Source organism: Lissotriton vulgaris, chromosome 6, assembly GCF_964263255.1.
Source record: "Lissotriton vulgaris chromosome 6, aLisVul1.2, whole genome shotgun sequence".
Lineage (NCBI taxonomy): Eukaryota > Metazoa > Chordata > Amphibia > Caudata > Salamandridae > Lissotriton > Lissotriton vulgaris.
Window position 1 is genome coordinate 835,295,485 of NC_141694.1, and position 21,470 is coordinate 835,316,954.

Below are 21,470 nucleotides of genomic sequence, written 5' to 3' on the forward strand. Positions count from 1 at the left end.
ATGCACCAGGGAGACAGCAGTTAGTCTTCAACTTAGCCCCCACTTGACATATGGGGGTTGCAAAAAGCAACACTGTGACAGACACCCATCGGTGCAATGGTACTCAATCTTTACCATGGGCCCTACCTGGCAAACTGGGTTTGTTAACAGCAGCACTCAGGCAGACAGCGTGATCAGTGCAATTATCCTTAATCTTCACTGTGGCTATCATCTTGCCTAGGGGGTTCATAAACGGTTGCATTTGGCCGGAAGGTCCCTTCAGTGCAACGGTCCTCAACGTGGACCCAAAATCTCATACTCCGCTTAACCCCTTCGATGCTCATGACGTAACGGTTCCGTCGGTTGGCCTGTGCTCATGACGGAACTGTTCCGTCATGAGTCCATAAGCCCAATGGAACGTTCAGCACAGCGCACAAATTTGTGCCGCGCTGAGGAGGTTAAGGGATCCGCTCGACAGAGTCCCCTGTGGACCTTGCTCCCTTACATGGCTCTCCTCCTCTTTTCATGACCCTTTTGTCTCGGTAGGCAAGCAGATGCTTGTGCTCTGGGTTCCAGGATGAGTGATTTTGATTCTCCTGGGTGATGTCCGTCACTAAGTGTAGACATTAAGAGACCCTAGTTCTGGTCACAATACTTAGAAGGTGTGCTGGACTTCTCCATGTTAATGTACAGCTCCTGTTTGGCAATTTTGGGAGGCTTAAGCTTCCCTTTTTAAAATCTATTTCAAGACACAGGTGTGATTTAGTGTCTTGGGGCCATATGTATCAACATTCCGGTTTGCGATTCCTAAATAGCGATTTTTAAGGAATCGCTATTTAGAAATCGCAAAATGGTATGTATGTAGAAAATCGCTTCTTTTTAGCGATTCCTTAAAATTCCATAATTGCGATTAGCAAATTGCTAATCGCAATTAAGGAATAATTTCCCATTCATTTCTACGGGCCAGGAGGCCCATAGGAATGAAGGGGAAATTGCGAATCGCAATTTGCTAATCGCAAATTGTGAATATTTTCAAGGGTGCAGGGGTGTCTCAAGAACACCCTGCTGCACCCCTGAAAACGACATGTGTGCACATATGGCTCACATTTATGCCCTAAGGGCATGTATGAGCGTCACATGGCACCTTTTGATTTTTAAAAAAATGCATTTTTAAAAGAATTCTCAACTTACCGCCAACTAGAAGTTGGTGGTAATTTGCGATTCCTTAATGGCATTTTGGAATTTTTTTTCCTTGATACATTGCATTTAAGGAATCGCAAAATTTGCAATTCCTTAATTACAATCGCAAAATAAGGAATGGCAAATTTAGCGATTCCTTATTTTGCACCAAAAATGTTTCATTTAGCGAAAATGGGTTCACAAAAGCCGGAATTCTGCGAATTTCAGGGTTTGCGAACCCATTTTGCCTTGATACATATGGCCCTTAGTCTTTGATATTCATGTGGTGGTGGTAACCTTCTTTGAAATGGCCACTCCTCTCTCCTGTCCTTTGTCCGGGAAGCAGTCTATTACTGCAGGAACGACTCCAAACTAGCCCTATACACTGGCCCTGGTTGTGACTAGTGGATCGCACCTGGATGTCAGTCTCGCTGATATATGCTTACTAACGGTTACCAAGGACCTCAACGCTATTCCATAGTATATTCTTTTCAGACCCTTCTCCTTCTTGAGATGTGCCCAGGTCCCACTGACCAGTGAACTTTTTCAGAATCAAAGAAAACTATTTAAGTGCTCAAGAGAGCCTTGCTATCCCTTTCTCCAGTGTGTGTGTGTCCCATCCAGCTCTTAGGAATGCTGGCAATCCACGGATCTATCTGAGATGGCTCCTTCACCAGGCATCTCGACTTCCTATATGGAACCCACAGATCTTCATGCACTGTATCACACACATGCGCACGTACGTTAAAGCATTCTTATGCAATCACATGTCTGCTGCACAGTGCTACATACTAACATGATGTAGGCCAGTGGGAAGTTAGGTACACAGCAGTGGCACTTTACATGAGTGGGCCAGTAGGGCTCATTCCAGTGACACCATTTAAAAAACCGTTTCTCTTCCAGGGGATCCTCATCAATAGTCATAAGCACATGAATATTCCCGCCCATGTGCGGGACCCGGGCAAACATATATCATATATTTGTAGCTCTACATATATGTATATATACATATATAAACACATAAAATGTAGTCCTCTCTGGAAAAGCTGATCAATGCTGTAATAGAAGTCTTTGTATAAAGTAAGTAAGTAAATAAGGCTTTATTTCGATATAAAACATATCTTAAAAGCACCGACATTAAAAGGACAGTAAAAACACAGCTTGGACCCCTTAAACTCAACTGGATTTCAACAAGCTCCTCTAAAACACAAGTTTACACATTAGGGTACATTAGTATTTCCCGAAGGGTAGTAAGCTATAATTACAGTTTCCCTTTTTTAGGCAACACAGGTTTACACATTAAATGTATTCTGTTTGTTAAAAAGTAAAAGAACTGTTATACATTAAAAACTTTAAGACAAGGATTAAACATTTTCTTTCAGCCTTTTTACTCTGATCGACCAAGCCCAACTTAAATATTTGGCCAGGCCAGTGGCATACAAAAGGCTAGAATTCGATGAGAGGATACGCAATGCTACAACTTAATCTCTGGTACCCAATGCTTTGCACAATGGTTTAAGCCAGTAACCCCTTGGAACTCTGTATGCTGGACAAGCAAACAAGAAATGCGCCATGGACTCTATTCCTAAAGTGCAGCAGGGACAAGCAGAAGACCTTTGGAATTGGGTTTTCCAGCATACAGTAAATTCCCTTATAGGTAAGGTACCGATCCTAAATTTAAAATACAGTGCCCTGTCTAGAGGTTTGTGGATAATATCTAGATATGGCTCGGTAAACATAACGTCCTTAATCGTTAGGAGCAAGCAATAGCAGCCAAATCACATTAGAGCTGGAATATGCTGTGAAGAATTTCCACCATACATAAATAATAAGCATTAGAAACATGAGAAACAACACCAAAGATTGTTTAGAAATTGTTTTAATGCTCAGAAAGCAGTAGAAATTCTCATAACTCACTGGAAGCATAGGAAGCTCCCAGGATGCATTGCAAACACACAGTCTAAAAAGACTGAAAAGCTAACCTGTAGCTGAATAGCAATAAACTGACACTGTGCCTTTAAGGCACTCATGACCCCATGTATCCCATCATGCCCCAGGGGTGACAGTAATGTCAGTTGTTCTTTCCGGCTCCTTCAGTGAAGGACCCTGGTTACACAGCTCCACTATTTTTCTGGTTTTTGATAGAAAAATACTTCTTTTTTGTCACTTTTACTCTTACTTCGACGTCTTACATCTAGTCAAGTAAGACACTGCTTGTTTTCAGCAGTTTAGTGAGCATTTTCCTCTGAGAATGCCTTCACTCTTTGATAAATGCCCTTCTTGTGGCAACAAGAAGGTAAAATCAGACAACCACGACGTCTGTATCCTTTGTCTGCCTGAAGATCATGATTCAGGCACCTGTCCACATTGTGAGAACCTGTCAGGAAGAACTCTCAAAGACAGGGAAAGAATTCGAATTTATGGCCTGGCTCACAGGGCTTTAAGAGGGAGATCTCCAGTGAAGAAGGGCTCCAAGAAGACTCATACATCTTCAAGAAAGAAGTCTTCATACCCTTCAACTTCAGCGTCGGGCTCGGCGCTGAGAAAAGAACCACAGGTGGAGTTTTCCTCTACGAAACTACCGTCGACGGCGGGCTCGCCGTCGAAGAGAAGACCAGGTACGTCGAAAGAACCAGCTCCGTCGTCGAAATCCCCTCCGCCGTCGTCAACCGGGCGACGGTCGGCGTCGAGATCCATTACCCCTCCGCCGTCGTCAACCAGGAGACGACCGGCATCGAGGGAGGTCACTTCGCCATCGTCAACCAGGCGACGACCGGCGTCGAGAAGTGTGACCCCTCCGCCATCGTCCAAGAAGCGGCGATCGGCGTCGAGGACCAAGACCCCTCCGCCGTCGACAGTAGCTCGTCGATCGGCGTCGAGGACGCAGTCTCCGTCAGTGCAGCATCAGCGCTCGGCGTCGAGGGTGCCCAATACCCCTCCGCCGTCGTCGCACAGGCATTCGACGTCGAGGCAGAGATCTCCGTCGACGGCCGACCATCGCCGTTCGACGTCGAGGCAGAAAGCTCCGTCGACGACAGGACGAGGTCGTTCGACATCGAGAGAGAAGCTTCCGTCGACGACAGGACATCGTCGGTCGACGTCGAGGCAGAGGTCTCCGTCGACGGCCGGACACCGCCGTTCGATGTCGAAGCAGAGGGCTCCGTCGACGGCTACTCATCGCCGCTCGACGTCGAGAGACTACAGAACCTCTCATGGACATTCGGGGTCGAGATTGTTTGATCCTCCAACTCCCCGAAGGCGTTCAACGGCGAGTAAAGAACGCTCGACGTCGAGACATTCAGATACTATCATGGTGACGAAATCTGCTTCTCACCATTCATCTTATCGGTCCTCTGGCTCCTCAACTGAACATTCAAGGTCCAGAAGCCCTATACACAGAACTCCTGAGCGTCGTCCAGATCCATCGACAGGGCGAATCAGGCTGTCACCTAGATGGTACAGATCCTTGGACCATTGGCGAGATGCTGGGCCTACCAAGCGTTTGCAGGAATATGCCAGCCCAGACCACAGGTCTCCTCTCCAAGACCTGGTGGAGGAGATGGACAAGCGTAGCCCTCACAGGCGCACATCCCCTGTGAGACTACCCACCAAAGCGCCAAGAAGATCCCGTTCTCCTAGAGGGGAACCTAGAATGGAAGGTCGGATAAGGTCTCGCTCTCCATGGGGCAGATCGCCCGTGAGATCACCAGCCAGATCTCCCAGAGCATCCCGATCTCCTAGAAAGGAACCTCGGACAAAAGATTGGATCAGATCTCGCTCCCCTAGACGGGAGGAGCATTCAAGGAGGTCACGGGAGCGGAGACCCAGTGCTCACCGTAGACGTAGACGTACTCCGTCTACTTCTTCAACCTCTTCTACCAGATCGTCCAAGAGGGACTACTCCCCGACTTTGACGGACAGTCCAACGTCCAGGTCCTCCCCAGTGGATGATATTGGAACGTATCTGGATGTACTGCAAAGAGGAGTGCTTAAACTGAACATCGAGATGTCTGTCCCTCAAGTAACGACGACAGTCATTTTTGAAACTTTACACAAGAAGGCCATCTTCAGACCTCTGCTGCCCTTGGTTCCGGGGATTATGGACCCTGTCAAGGAGGTTTTCCTAACCCCAGCAGCAATCAGAGCAGTACCGGCACGCATTCAGAAGAAGTACAAACCGGCGGCTTCTGACCCGGTATTTGTAAAATCTGACCCTCCAGCAGACTCTGTCATTGTGGCAGCGGCGAGGAAGACACATGCGGTTGCTGGTACCTCTTCAGTCCCGCCAGATAAGGACAGCAAAACTCAAGACTCCTGGGGTCGAAAGGTTTGCAACTTTGCTGCTTCCACTCTTAAGGTCGCTAGTGCAGCTGCGCTTCTGGGTCGGTATGACAGAGCCATATGGGACTCGATGGACAGATTCAAAGCCAAGCTGCCAAAAGAGGACCAGCAGGACTTTGAAGAAACTGTTACAGAGGGGTGTCTGGTGGCGAATCAGATGATAAGCACGGCCGCGGATGGGGCGGTGCTTTCGGCTCATTCCTATTCCCATGGAGTTTGTGCCAGAAGATCGGCCTGGTTACGCCTTACAGGTCTGAAACCGGATGCTCAGCATCGGATTCTGAATCTTCCCTTTTCGGGGTCCGCTCTCTTCGGCGAACATGCGGACGAGGAGATGACCCGAATGAAGACTGAGCTGGATACGGTGAAGGCGGTGGGCTTGGAGAAGAAAAAGGAATTCAAGCGCCGCTTCAAGACCAACAGGGGGAGAGGGGCTCAACAGAGGGTTCAAACCCCTCAGTGGTCCCAAACCAAAACTCAAGGGAAACCCCAGTTTCGTGGCAAGCCCAGCAGAGGTAGAGGAGGTCACCAACAGTCCTCCAACACCACGAGAGGAGGAAAGGCCTGAACAGTGGCTTCCTCTGACGCCGTTGCCCACTCCAGTGGGAGGAAGTGCTTCACAACACCTGGCAGAGTGGGTCAGCATCACAAGAGATCAGTGGGTGCTGAATATACTGCGCAATGGATACAGGATACGTTTCCGTGCTCTTCCAAAGAGCGTCCCTCCGAAGAGCTCTTGCCCTCACCAACTAAGCTTGCTCCGACGAGAGGTAAAAATCCTGCTGCAAAAAAGAGCGATAGAAGAGGTTCCTCTCGCTCTAAGAGGAAAAGGAGTTTACTCCAGATATTTCCTTGTCCCCAAAAAAGATCAGGAGGACAAGTTCAGACCAATACTCGACCTACGACTCCTAAACAAAGTTATCGTCAAGGAAAAGTTCCGCATGTTAGCGCTTCACCAGATATGTCCTCATCTGCAAGCCGGAGATTGGATCTGTTTGGTGGATCTGCAAGATGCGTACTTTCACATCCCGATTGCGCAACAACATCGCAAGTACCTAAGGTTTGTTGTGGGAAACAAGCACTACCAGTACAAGGTGTTACCCTTCGGTCTCAAGTCCGCACCACGAGTCTTCACCAAATGCATGGCAGTGGTGGCGGCTTTTCTTCACAAGAAGGGTCTCTTCATTTACCCATACCTGGACGACTGGCTCCTAAAGGGTCCGTCTCCGGTACGGGTAAGGCAAGATCTGCAACTGTGCCTGCACCAGCTACTCAGGCTCAGCCTCCATGTGAACCTGGAGAAGTCAGTCCAGCGGCCTACACAGTCCATCCACTACCTAGGCTCTGTTCTGGACACAGGAGTGGGAAAAGCGTTTCCTTCGGAGGAGAGACCTTCTTCCATGAAACAAAAATGTGGGATTCTGCTAGAGTCTCGGCCTTCAACAGCCCGACAAGTAGCGTCTCTACTGGGTTCCATGGCGTCCTGCATCTTTCTCATCCCAAACGCCAGGCTGAGAATGCGTCCTCTACAACAGACTCTGGAGGATCAGTGGGACCAAGCGACAGGACGCTGGGAGGATCGAATCATTCTTTCCCAGGCGACAAAAGAGTCCATCAGATGGTGGACTCGGAGAAAAAATGTGATGGTGGGGGTGCCGTTTCACCAACCCATTCCTTCCCAATCTATAGTAACAGATGCCTCCCTGCAAGGCTGGAGAGCACACATGGGTCCGCTTCAGATTCAAGGCCAGTGGTCTGCGCAGGAGCAGACATACCACATCAACATGCTGGAACTCAGGGCGGTATTCCTGGCTCTCAAAGCTTTCCTACAGCGATCAAATCCAACTCAGTCCTGGTTCAGACGGACAATACAACAACCATGTTCTATCTGAACAAACAAGGAGGCACAAGATCTCGCCCACTGTCGCGACAGGCTCAAGCAATATGGCATTGGCTTCTCGCTCGAGGTCTCACAGTAGTGGCGGTGCACCTTCTGGGCGAGTTGAACGTCAAGGCAGACGCACTCAGCAGGCACTTCGAAGATCAGCCAGACTGGGTGCTAAGCGACGAAGTAGTAGAAGAGCTTTTTCGTTGCTGGGGCCGTCCATCCATAGACTTCTTTGCAGACGACGAAAACACCAAATGCCACGCCTTCGCGTCCAGGTTCCACAGGCCAGGGACGCAGGGGAACGCTCTGCTGTTGGATTGGGCAGGGATGTTCGCATACGCGTTTCCTCCCCTGGCGCTGATTCCGAGAGTAGTTTCCAAGCTCCTCAGGACGAACATGGTAATGATCCTGATTGCTCCAGACTGGCCTCGGCAGTGGTGGTATCCGGACCTTCTACATCTGTCTGTGTGTCCACACAAACGACTCCCTTGCAGGCCGGACCTGTTGAGCAAAATGAACGGGAGGATAATGCATCCCAACCTCCCATCATTGAACCTAACAGCATGGCTCCTGAGGTCCTGCAATATGGACATTTGAACCTGCTTCCCGAATGCATGAACATTTTAAAGGAGGCTAAGAGACCGTCCACGAGAGCATCCTATGCATTCAAGTGGAAAAGGTTTTACTTATGGTGTAGAGGTCATCATTTGGATCCAACTAAGGGGCAGGAGGACGTCATCTTACCATACCTCCTTTCCCTCGCAACTGCTGGTTTAAAGTACGCTTCAATTAGAGTGCATTTGTCAGCTATTGTGGCTTACAGAAAGTCACCTGATCAGGTGTCTTTCTTTCAGGTCCCAGTGGTCAAGGATTTCCTCCAGGGATTGAAGAAAGTGTATCCCCCTGTGGGAAATCCTTCTCCTCCGTGGGAATTAAACCTAGTTCTATCAAGGTTAATGTCTCCTCCTTTCGAGCCCATCCACAAGGCTTCCTTACAACATCTCTCTTGGAAGGCAGCTTTTTTGGTGGCGATTACCTCTGCGCGCAAAGTAAGTGAGATACAAGCGCTCTGTGCGAAGGAACCTTATACTGTATTCCACCACAACAGAGTAGTCCTAAGGGCTCACCCATCTTTCTTGCCTAAGGTCATCTCTGATTTTCATATAAATCAGTCTATTTCCCTCCCCTCCTTTTTTCCAAATCCTACGACCCCGGCCGAGCGGTCACTTCACTCCTTAGATCTTAAAAGAGTGCTTAAGTTTTATTTGGAAAAGACTAAAGGGATTAGGAAAACGGACCAACTGTTTGTGAACTATGGCTCAATGAGAACTGGTTTTCCAGCAGCCAAGAGGTCCATTTCCAGATGGATTGTCTCTTGCATTAAGATGGCCTATCAACTAGCAGGCAAACCTTTGTTGATGTCTCCAAAAGCGCATTCCACTAGAGGGAAGGCCGCTACAGTGGCTTTCTTGCATGACGTTCCCATGGCGGAAATATGCAAGGCTGCAACCTGGAAATCAGTGCATACCTTTACGAGGCATTACTGTCTCGAATCTGATTCCAGGTCCGATACTCAAGTAGGGCAAGCCTCCTTGAGGAATCTGTTTGGGTAGTCTATAGTCTACTCAGACTTATTGATGAGATTTCTGTCTTATCATTCCTTTGCCCGCAGGGATGAGGAGAGGCTCGCTATTCTATTCTAATGCTTATGACTATTGATGAGGATCCCCTGGAAGAGAAGGATTAGTTACTTACCTGTAATCCTAGTTCTCTTCCAGGGGTATCCTCATCAAAGTCATAAGCAACCCTCCCGCCTCCCCCGGGCAAAGGATACTCTTTAATAAGGAGATATTGTTAACCTATTTGTTATTGGGTTTGTTTTTCAGTCTCCGAAAAGAACAACTGACCTAACTGTCACCCCTGGGGCATGATGGGATACAGGGGGTCATGAGTGCCTTAAAGGCACAGTGTCAGTTTATTGCTATTCAGCTACAGGTTAGCTTTTCAGTCTTTTTAGACTGTGTGTTTGCAATGCAGCCTGGGAGCTTCCTATGCTTCCAGTGAGTTATGAGAATTTCTACTGCTTTCTGAGCATTAAAACAATTTCTAAACAATCTTTGGTGTTGTTTCTCATGTTTCTAATGCTTATTATATATGTATGGTGGAAATTCTTCACAGCATATTCCAGCTCTAATGTGATTTGGCTGCTATTGCTTTTTTTTATATATATATTATTTATATATATATATATATATGTGTATATATATGTGGGGCACATATAATATAGTGTTTCCGGGGTCCCGCGCATTGGCGGGAATATTCTAATGCTTATGACTTTGATGAGGATACCCCTGGAAGAGAACTAGGATTACAGGTAAGTAACTAATCCTTCTGGGACCCGCCACAGCCACGCCCACAATAGAAGTGGGCAAAGTTTTGCCAGGTCGCTAATAGCATGGAACCCGAGATCCAGCAACAGAGGCACCATAGGCGTGCTCTGTGGGAGTGCCATTAATTCCCTTAGGTATATATTTACAGATTTGGCCAAATGCTCTGTATTGCTAGAGCCCCAAAGTTCTGCTCCATAAAGGGCCTCGCTTACTCCCCTGGCCCTGTATATATCAATTACTGGACCAATGGGTCTAATAGAGGCAGAGCGCTGTTCCTTTAACAGGGCCTCCGTAACCCTCTTATGGCCCAATAACATCTTCTGCACGTGGGAGTTCCACTTCATGGAATCCGAAATGCGGATGCCAAGGTAGTCGAATTCCATGACCCTCTAAAGGGGCTCGGAGTTTAAGACGGGGGCCTACCCAGTATTCTTGGCGTGCTCAGTACCAGATATTTAGTCTTGCTGGTGTTTATCACAAGCCCCCTTGATGCGCAAGAGATCTGAAAGCTATCAAGGAGGTTCTGGAGCCCAGCTGGGGATTTAGAAAGAAGAAGAGTATCGTCGGCGAACAGGAGGGTTGGAATACGCTTGCCCGCCAGGGATGGTGCGTCAGACTGGATCTTCATTAAATGCTCCACCACTCCGTTCACATAGAGTGAAAACAGAGTGGGGGCAAGGACGCATCCCTGGAGGACGCCCTTGTCCACCGGGATTCTTCTAGTCTTTTGCCCCTGGGTACCCCACCTCACTTAGGCAAAATTACCATCGTGGAGCCGCACCAGCAATGACAAGATGTAACCTGGGCTTCCCATTTCAGATAGCACTCCCCAGAGGCGAGCACGGGGCACCAAGTCGAAGGCCGTCTTGAGATCTATAAATGCCAAGTAGAGGCTTCCCTTCCCCACAAGAACCGTTTTCCAAAAGATGAGTAGAAGCCTGAAGGCCTGCTTGATCGTTCCTGTTCCAGATCTAAAACTTGCTTGGTAGTCCGAGAGAATCCTGTTATCATCAGCCCATAGCAAGAATCTCATGAGGATCACCTTCCCAATAACCTTCTGTGTGGAATCGATAAGGCTGATTGGGCGGTAGTTTGCAGGCTCGCCCCTATCTCCTTTTTTGAAGATCGGGACGACCTCTGCCCAGGACTCAGGGATGGGGCCCCCATTATTGATGGATTTAAGAAGGGTAGAAATAATCTTTGCCCATTTGCGGGGGTCGGAGCGGAGGAGATCACCGGGAATACCATCGGGCCCAGGAGCTTTCTGCGGCACGATGGCTCAAATGGCGTCCTCCACCTCCCTGTCCGCAAAGTGGGTGCCATCCACATCCAAGCAAGCAGATCTGGGGAGTTGGTTCAGGGTGCCTACTCTGGGAGCAAGAATACAATTTCGAGAAATGGTCAAACCCGGTTTCACCCACTATATTGCAGGTTATGCACTCACTGGTGGATCTGTTCTTTAATCTAATGAGATTCCAGAAGCGGGCTGAATCTCTCCCTTGGCTAGCCTCCTTAAGCGAGCACCAGTACTCGTTTTCCCAATCTCTTTTAGCCTCAATGACAGCCTGTTTGTATCCCTTACGCGCCAGCTGGATGGATCTTTGGGACCTGCTTTTCACAGCTTTTATCAACATTGTTTTTGCGTGCCGGCATTTAGGTGTGTACCACCCCTCCTTCCTGGTTGGCCTATGGGGTTTCCTCTTTGCGGAGCCTCTGCTTCGGACTAGGAATATACTACCTAGTGCTTGGATGGTTTCTTGGAATATTTCTGATACCTTAGATGGGCCGCATTGGTCTATATCTATTGCCTGCATTTTAACCTGCGCTGCAGACAGGATAACCTCAATGTTCTCCATTTTCCCGGGATCCAGAACAAGTTTACACCATTTTAGGTGCCTACCACAGTTAGATGGGGTAACTTCCTTAGTGAGCATAAGTGGCACCGTTACGTGTTCTTCAACTCCCTTCCAAATAGGATGTAGACTCAGTGAAAGGGGGTTATGGTCACTATCAGTTGTTGAACATACCTCCATATCCACCAGGTAGAGCCACAGATTTAGATCGAGGAGAATGTAATCAATCCTCGTGGCATGGTTTACCCTGTTGTACCCTGTTGTACGTGCAAGTCCCAATCGGATCAGAGGTGGTCCTCCCATTCAGTGCTCGTAAGCCAAATTCCAAGGCGAGCATGTTCATCTGGATCGCCCGCTGCGTCCACCTCCGGATCGGGTCGGTTTGGAGAGCGGGTATACCTCTCCTGGCATGATCTTCAGCTGTACCGAGAATATCATCGGCTGCCAAGGGCTCGAAAGTGCAATTAAAATCCCCTGCTACCAGGATATAAGCGTCCTGGTTGCATCTCCTAAGTTGGTCTTCTAGTAGAGCAACAGTGGGAGATGGGATGCCGCCCTGGGTGCCACGAGTATACACATTAAATACTTCAAGGACTTTCTCTCTCCGACCACCATATACTATGATCCTAAGAATATCTGGTGAGCTGCAATGTATTTGCTTGAAAGAGCACCCTAATGAGATGCTCACCCAGACTAGAAGTCCGCCAGATGGGCGACCTCTCCCTGTTTTTGGGGGTGTAGCCGGCAGATGGTAGGTGGTATAACCCACTTTATGGTGAGGCACTTAACTCCAGGTTTCCTGGAAGATACAGATAGAATAGGCATCGACTAGGGTATTCCAATCCGGCTGGTCAAGTTTCTTTGAAATGCCCGCAATATTCCAGGACAATATCTTAATCGGGCGGCCGGACACTACTGTGCCCTCAGAAGTAGGAGGGGACTTTAGGAGAGGGCCAATATCCACTGTACTGGGATACACGAACTTGGGTTGTGGACTGGTTTCTCCTTCAAATGGGGGAGCTACAACCTCAGTCATTAGAGCCTGCACTTGTAGGAGGAGGCTCTCTCCAGGGTTGTCTACAGAGTGTTCAAGGCTACCAATAGGTTCTGTAGGGATATTCATCCTCCTCACATGGTTGCCTTCCTCACCACTAACGGAGTAACTAGGTAGAATTCGGGGAACTGGGATAAACTCGGGAATACAGGGATCATTGGTTTTACAAGTGGTGACGGTAGTAAATACTGGGGTTCCCCGTTGTTGCTGTGATACCCTATTCCCTTGGAACGGAATCCCTCCAGTTTCCATGGCTGACATAGCTAACGGGCAGGTGTCTACCTGTCAGTAGCTAATATGACCTCCATAGGACCCTGAAAATTGGTTCTGGGTGCATGTTCGATATGCAAGATGGTTTGTGCGGGCTAACACTCTGGTGCTCCCACACCCAAGAGAGTACTGAGGGTTTCTATGGTACTGGTAGTCATAAAACTGCATGTAGAAATGGCCCAGCTCAAAAGTTCCGATCCCACTACAGCTATAGTTGCCCTGCTATCTACAGATGTACCCGGATACCCGAGGGTCCCTAAAATTAACAAGAATGCAATCCCCCGGAATGTCCTTGACCCTGATCACAATCCAATCTACCCTCTTCACATGCAAAATGTGGCCATCCAGGTAGGTTGGAAGGGGTCTATTACCATCCAGCCAATGCATGGTTTTATTTTTCAACTCGTGATAGGATTCGGGTTTCCCAGGCTCAAGCATTGGAACTCCAGTCAGTACCACTACGTAAGGCTGGCAACCCGGAGGTAGATTAGCATGGGCCACGGTCCGGGCGTTGGAAGGTGCTACCCCAGACTTTGGATCTATCGGCGGTCAATCATCCCGAAGAACCGTTGTTGTTTTGTCCACAATATTAGCTTCACCCTTGGAATGAGAGGAGGGTCCCCATGGGATTTCTTTTGCCTTATCTTGGGAGCTTAGGTGCTTGGGTTTTTTTTCCCCAGGGTTCCCTATTTTTGTTTCCATAACCTTAGTGGTCGCTTTAACCGGAACTCTGGGGAATGGAGTAGCGTTAGTTCCTACCAGCTTCTGGGGGGATATAGGATCTACTGGGGATTTCTGGGGGCGGGCATCATTGCTCTGCTGTTTTTTTTACTGCAGTTTGAGCAAGGTTTTGGGGGAGAAGAAGTTGTCCAGGGTGGCCTGCTCGAACCGGTCAAGCCTTTCTGTCAGCACCTTGACCCTCTGCAGGATTGGTAGTGTAAGTGAGGTCAGGACCTGTTGGTAATTATCCATTGAATGTAAAAAAACATATGTGCCATTCTAGAAAGAACGGTCCACCTATAAATACTCAGTCAAACCCCTGTGGTGCAACTGGCTGTATTTTCTGAAAAGAGAATCCTTCTTCTCCCTCCCACTCTCCTGGATTATCGCACCCTCTTCTCCTCAATCTAAGCTTCCTCTCCTGGCCCTGTGAAATCTGTGTTTTAACTGACATCCCTGAGCAGCTCATTGGACTTCTCCGATTGCTGCATTCAAGAAAAGACATACAGTTGAGTGACAGAGGTGAATCCTCTATGTGGCTGCATCTGTTTAGGAATGGGCCATTGGTCATCCCGGCATTGTGATGGCATAACCTGCACTGAAAGGAAGGACAAAGCAAAAGAAGAGAAAACAAGGTAATGCACTATTCTTTGTTTCATTTAAAAAACAAGACTTTTGAGTAATCTCAATAGAAGACCCCCTCGCTATCTGCTGGAAGTTCCAAGAGACAATTTGACAACGTTTAGAAAAAGAGAAAATGGAGAATTAAAAAAAGGAAGAACAGTCACATGACAGAAGCCTATGACGTAAAATGCTGACGGGGGAAACATATGAACTTTTATCTGAAGCTCACGAAAGGAGTGGGTAATTCTATCCCACGTGAACTAAAAGAATACACATTTTCTCTGTTATAAACAGCTCTGAGTGTAAGTACGTCCATTGCTCAAAGTTATTTGAACTATGCCAATGTGTTACAATACTAATATAAGCATGAGATCCTTCTCCTTATTTACTGTCCTCTACACCCCTGGAAGATGCACCCTGAAAGAGGAAGACACTTGGGGCATTCCCAAATAGGATAGTGAGCTTGGCATCACTTAGAGGGCGCAAGTCTTTGCCTCTTTTGATATTTTATTCCGTCTTCTTCCCACCTTGGACTGCGCATTATTTGAGGTCATCATTCCTTGTTTGGTGCTGTGCTGGGAGTGATTTGGGTCCAACATCGACTCTGCTGATATGTTCTCGAGGTGAGTGGCCTGAGACTCACCATTCTAGGTTGCTTGTCCGCCTATGGCCTCTAGCCACATGTGGTCTTTGGTGCCCTGTGGTGTGGCTCCTTGATTTTCCTGTGCAAGGAGGCTGGGCAGTTATAGTTGTAGGGCACTGCAGTCAATTGCAGTAGCCTCTAGTGAGGCTGTGTGGATTCCTTCTGCCAAACTTGTGGTTGCTACGGATGCAGTCTAGATTTAGGTGCACTGTCCTTGTTCTATGTTGATACCTTCTGACTTGGGAACATGTGATCTCAAATGTTTCTGATCAACTGTATGATGTTCCCCCAATGGTGTGGTGTATCTTCAGGGTTCGACTTGCTCCTATTTTGAGTTGGGAGTTGTTCCTACCCAGGTTGGTTGTCCCACCTTGTTGTATTATATTGTCTTTCGCTTCGGGCTATGTGGATGCTTGTGCCCTTTGGTGTGTCTGACTTTCACTGCTGCTGATGGGATTTTGTCACTGTCCTTCGTGGTCAAGATCTGCCCAAGCCCTGTCACCTTGCATTTGCTGTGCATTTTATTTTTTAAGTACTATCTGCTTTCCTGTTGGTTGGTTCCCCATGCATTTGGCTTTATGAAGTGTTTTCATCTTTATGCAGGCCATTCATCGCCTGTTGAGTGTCCTATTGTCGATGCAATTGTCTTGCTCCTACTCCTGGAGATTGGCTTGTGTGTTCAACTTTTCAGGCTTTATCTAGTTGTGATCTGCCTTACTCTACAACTGATATCTGTTGGAGCAGTACAGGCACTTTCCTTTGTAGCTGTGTTCTTTGGTGGGGGTGCAGGAGGAGGTGTGATATTGGGTCAGTGATTAATTTGGCGATGCCTCTTCTGGTTCGGCTAACTTGGGTTGGTATCATGACTCTTTGCCTTCTTTTGAGCAATTTTAGTTCCTGTTGCCATCACTAGTTTGTTAAGGTCACTACTTTTGTTCCCTACCAACCTTTGGGTTTAGTGGTATTCGGTGTTGTTCCTATGCCATTTTACTGCTTCTTTCTCCAAAGTATGGTTGTTGGCTGTGCCCATAGGTGTTGGGGATACAACTCTTTGCTTGGGCTTTTGTCTTGATATGTGCTGCCTCTGTTAGGAATGCTACTGAAAATCTTGTGCCTGTTATGCTTTCATGATTCGGTTCTTCTACACCTGTACTAACGATAGGATTGTTAGCATATTGGCTGTGTGATAGACCCTTTTGGAAGTTTTTCTCCTCAGATCCTCTGCCATCTCTCAACTAATGAGATGAGGAATCTGACGGTAAAAGTAGCCATTGGAAGAAAAGTTCCTCGCCTTTGATAATGATCTTTCTGGTGGATACTCTGTCTACTGTTGGATTCATCACCAACTTGCTCACCTCCCGAGACTGAGGAGTAGTTACGGTGTTGCCAGTGAGGTACAGGTTGTTTTTCTGCACTGAATTCCTGTGATTTTATCAAGGCTTTTCTAAGGGTAAAATGGAAACTGGCACCAGAGCACTGGGTGACAGCATAGATGGCTTTTTGACAGCATATCTTGGAGGTGTTGGAATTGGGTTGAAGTCATGGCATTATTCGTTTATATGAGGGAGCTGTTTTCCAGATCCAGTCAGGCACCTGGAGGATATCCTGAGAAGGAATTTGAAGGTAGGTAGACTATTCCACAGAATGATTGTTAGTGAAGGTAAGTAACTATTTATTTTCACCTGGTTGATCCTGGTTTGTTGTGTACCATCCTGTTTATATGCTTCTTTCAGCTGTTCTTGAGGTATAATCTCTGAAATGTATTCAATATTTTACTTTAATTGAAAATCCCATCTTGGAAATTGAAATGTTACTTACTGTATTCCTAGTCTTTCATCATGGAAATTATGATTGAAGTCAGAAAAAGCCCTGATCCCAAAGCCACCCCCAGCCTCTAATGAAATCAATGGAATGATAAAAGGTTGACTGAAAAAAAGAAATTGCTGAACAGCCAAAATGTCTGATCACTGCTGAGCATTATAGAGACAATGGGCCTCTTTACAATGCCGATGTCGGTCCCACCAACATCAGAAGTAGAGGTCAAGCCGCTGCACTACGATGCGGTTGGTCGCCGCATTTTGATGTGGTTACTCCTACCGCATGGGTTGAGGGACCAACCTGCTGCGATTCCGATAGGCTCACGGATCCCCTGGCTACCCAGCGGTTGCAATGTACTCCCTATAATAAGGGTGGTGCCGTACGAATTACGATGGCCCTTTCCCTCTGCCTTTCTATGGCAGTCCAGGCAGACGGGAAGGGATTTTAGGGGCTCCTAGCATGTCCCCAGCCCCTCAGCTATGAAGCCTTGGGGCACCTGTGGTGCCCCCACAAACATCCATGCCCCGTGTGGCAGGCACTGTGGTGCCCGGCATACAGTGCAGGGATGTTTGGAAGCATGCCCTTCGGCATTGGGGCTTGCAGTCCTTTTCCAGGCCTCAGCACAAGCCTCAATGCAAAGAGGCATGTTTCTGACATGGCGGTCAGGACTGCAGACTACCTGTCGGCTGGTCCCATTACCGCGACCATGCTGGTTGGATGAGCATAGTAATCGGGCACCTAGAGATGATTGTTCCTGTGTAGCCCCATTTTAGGACATTACATATTTCTTTTAAAGAAAATCATTAGAACGTGTTTTTATCTCTTTTTAAAGAAGAAATCATTGTTCATCCTACTGAGTTTTCCTTTAACACAAAGAAATCAACTGGTTGATCCATTTGATGTTGCCTTTCAGTAGGATTGTAAAATAAAAGCCATTTTTCGTGAAAGATAAGTTTCTGTTTCAACCAAAGGGTCAAACATATTTATTATTCATAATTCCTTTAGTTTTCATTCCCATAAATTAGGAACTAGATTAAAGGGTAAATATTTTTTTTTTAATGACCCTAATGAGTTTCACACATCTCACATCTCCTAGGAGATCTATTTGCACACAGGTTTTGAGTGCAAGACTGAACACAGATGTGTGTGTATGTGAGCCCATACAGTTAAGTTCTCAAGTACATTGGGCCTGCACTCTACATGTTACTCTTCCCAATGTGGCATGGCTTTAATTAGTAGGCTTTGAAGTTTTCGTTGATAACTCAATCCGAGCTCACGTACTGTGCTCTGACCTAAGTGGGATGCCATTCCTTCCCACTCTCTCCTCTTTTATGATACAAACCTGCTACTGTTGACATGCTCTTACACACTAATGTGAAAACCTTTCCTGTTACCTGTCTGTAAAATGGGTATTGTAAAACATGCTATCTTTCCCACCTTACTGCCTCACTTATGAACCCATTAATACAAAAGATGCAAGATTGTCAAATACAAATATGTTCGTGACTGGAATGGGTCGTCCAAATCTTTTTATCTCTGCAGGAAATAATGGTTTTATATATATGACTAAAAAATATTGAATCCTCCTTAAGCTCCATTATATCATTTAATTTTTAGCTATATTTTCTGTATATTTGAAACTTGTGATATATGTATTTTGAATTCTGAGTCTTTTGAAAACCTTGTACAGCACCATCTGGGGCATGATTCGTGCTTTGTAAACTGCCTTAAAAAATAAAAAATAAGAGAATAACTTCATGCAGCCATTAATATTTGAATGTATCTTATTGTTTGCAGTTTGTCTTTCACCAGTGAATTTACAAAAAAGACATTTGTCTTAAGCTTTGTTACCCACTGATATATTCCTTCTCTCTTGAAGATTGTTGCTGTGTAATCTGTTCCGATTGTTTATACCAAAAGGATGGAAATAGTGGAATGATTAATAGTTTATGTGTGGTCGGCGACCCAGCCCTCAAGTGGCTGGGGTAGTGGAAGCACCGCTACTTTTGTGCCAGCCTGCACCATCAGTTGTAAAGTTAACTGCTGATGGAGTAGCCAATTTTCAACAGAAACCGCTTCCACCTAAAGGCAGGATTGGATTGGCACTGGTGTAATCATTCTGTTCTGACTGGGTCATAAAATAGTTGACCGGTTAGCTTTATTTCTGGTTTCCATAGGTAAAACCCCGAAGTTGAGGTTTGATTTTGTAACATATAAAAACAGTTTTGCTGACACACTAGGAATTTTCTCCCAGTGTCATATTTCATGGTTAGGATGGTAATGGTGTGCTTCAACAATAAACAACATTGCATACATGACATTGGAAGGTCCACTTATAGGCACTGAAGGATGTTTTAAATTGTACAGGCAGTGGTGGCTTAGCCTTTGGAGCAACCCCAACCTTTGACAAGATATCCTATTACAGCCAACCTCTAAATGAGGCCGCAAGTTCTGTTCATTGTGATTTCTGTAAATCTAGTATTAGGCTGTCCCATTTCAAATATCGATTCCCAAACCTAACCTTGATTCTGTGCAGCTTGAAGAAGTTGTTCCCTTTACCAAAACTAGGTCGTGTAGCCTCTGAATCGTTGTTTACCTAAGGGATCTAGGCCTGTGTGTACTGGGGGCTCACATGATGGTAAACAGACCTCCAGACTAAGCGGTGAAAGGATATCCTTCAAGACATTGTTTTTGCAGCTTCCAAAAGATAAGTTCAAAGTCCTTGTTTATTTAGATTTCAAACATACTTTTAAATTAATTGAGGTATGTGTTCTATACTGACCTTTCCCTAATTTAGCAAATTGGTTTGATATTTGTGTTTTTTCTTCTAGTCCTTGGAACCTAAAGAAGTAAAATTAAATTACCTGAAGACATGGTTTATTCTAGATCTTTTGGGACTCATTCCGCTGGATTACTTATTAATAATGTCCGTGAGTTATACTAACACATATATTAAAGTCTTTTGCATATTATATGTTTGTGGCTGTGTGTATTTTAGAAGTTTTATTGGACTGAGGCATTCTTTTTCTAATATATTTTCCTGTATTACTTTTGGTTTTAGAATTAGGTGATCGATAAGGCACTGTTTTATAAAGAATGTGTGAAATAGATTTTAAGCTTGCTAACAGATCTAGTGTAACACTTTGCTGAGATAGGTGAGATTATGTTTAATGCGGCAGGGTGGATTAGTGTAGTCCTGCAAGTAGATAAAGGATATACCTCAACTAAAAACTACAGGCCTTTTTTACTTTCAAATGTAGATTATAAAAGTGACACCAAAATGATATTGAATAGGATGTAGAAGGTAATGCATACAATTATATACCTTGCACAACCTGGATTTACCCAAGGACGAGACAAGTAATAATGCAAGACTATCCTGCTACCTAAATGAAAGATCCGGAACTATTAACTTGCTAACAGCTGAAGTGGACGTGGATGTGTGAAGGTTGTTCTGCAAAATATTTTGACAGATTCAAGCTAGGAGAGAAGTCGTAAAAATGCCAATGGCACTATTTGCCATGCCTGCAGAAAAGGTTAGACTAAATGGCGTACTATTGTGCTTCTTCCCACTGGGTCAGTGAACAAGGCCAGGATGTCCACTATCACAGATGTTATTCCTGTTGACATTTGATTCTATAACAGGACCAGAGGCGAGGATTATGCTCTATCTCTCTTCGCCTTTATTAACAATTTTCCAACAGCAGCTCATCATCAATAAGTAACAAAAACTACATTTCCCACAACACTAGGGAAAAGAAAAAACAGTCTTTGCCAAGTCCTTTCACACTGTCCATGAACGTCATCCGATAAATCAGCTTGCAACTTCCTGCACTTCCTCTTTCTTCGCTGCTCGGCAGCTCGAGTTAAGTGCATTTCTTATTCTACTAGTGATTGTCTTGAGATTTTTTACTTGTTTGTGGGGATTGCTGAATTGCTGTCAGTTTCCTTTGCACAGATCCCCTGCTGGCATCGGGAATGCTCGTGTGCTCCTTACGCAGCTTTTTTCCCGTTGATACGGGGACCACGGTGCGGTCCTCCGTCTTCTTCTCCGTCTAGAGGGCGCTGTGGGGGCAACGCGACTTGGGTCCCGGGGGGCATTTCCAGTCCAGTCACCAGTGTATGTCCGCGCCCATGCCGCTTAGTCCATCGCCCAGGTTTCTTCTGGGTCTGTACTGCCCCAAAGCTTTTTTTCATGCCCGCTCAGCGGGTCGGTAGTGGTGCAGTGCACCTTGTGGGATCAATCCCAACACGCCCGATTGTAAGGTCGGGTAAGTGCCTCTGTGGGGGCTCGCGTTAAGTCCCTCAAGGACACCCTGACAGGCGGCTATTTTTCCCTTTGTACAGTATGGAGTGGGGGTGTCCTTGGGCTGCAAGCCCGTCAAAGCTGTGCCATTGGCCATGAAGTACCACTGAGAAATCCTCAGTTCCTGAATTGCCGCGCTACGCGTGGGAGTGCTCCTTGGTGTTTCCCAGCACCAGTTTTCACGAGGATTGTACCAGTCAGTGCTAAGTTATTTATATTGCTTGTGGTGGTTGCAAATCACAGTGGGCATGGAGCACGAGTATTATGAGGAGGAAGACTCCTTGGCGTACCTGCAGTGGGATGATGATTTTTATGCTAAGGTAGACAACTCCATTTACAAGGCGGTCATGGACCTTATGGCCCCTATGGAGCAGCGGTTAGCTGACAAGATAGAGAAACTATGTG

General features: G+C 46.4%; 1 protein-coding gene across 1 annotated transcript in view; it reads left to right on the forward strand.

Annotated features, from left to right (window-relative positions):
• Nucleotides 1-21,470, forward strand: part of LOC147708073 (potassium/sodium hyperpolarization-activated cyclic nucleotide-gated channel 1-like) — a 2,256,393-nt gene that overhangs the window by 268,837 nt on the left and 1,966,086 nt on the right. Inside the window, exon 3 of the mRNA XM_086925298.1 lies at nt 19,591-19,685. Within this exon, the coding sequence (XP_086781424.1) occupies nt 19,591-19,685 (95 nt within the window). The remainder of the gene's footprint in view (nt 1-19,590; nt 19,686-21,470) is intronic.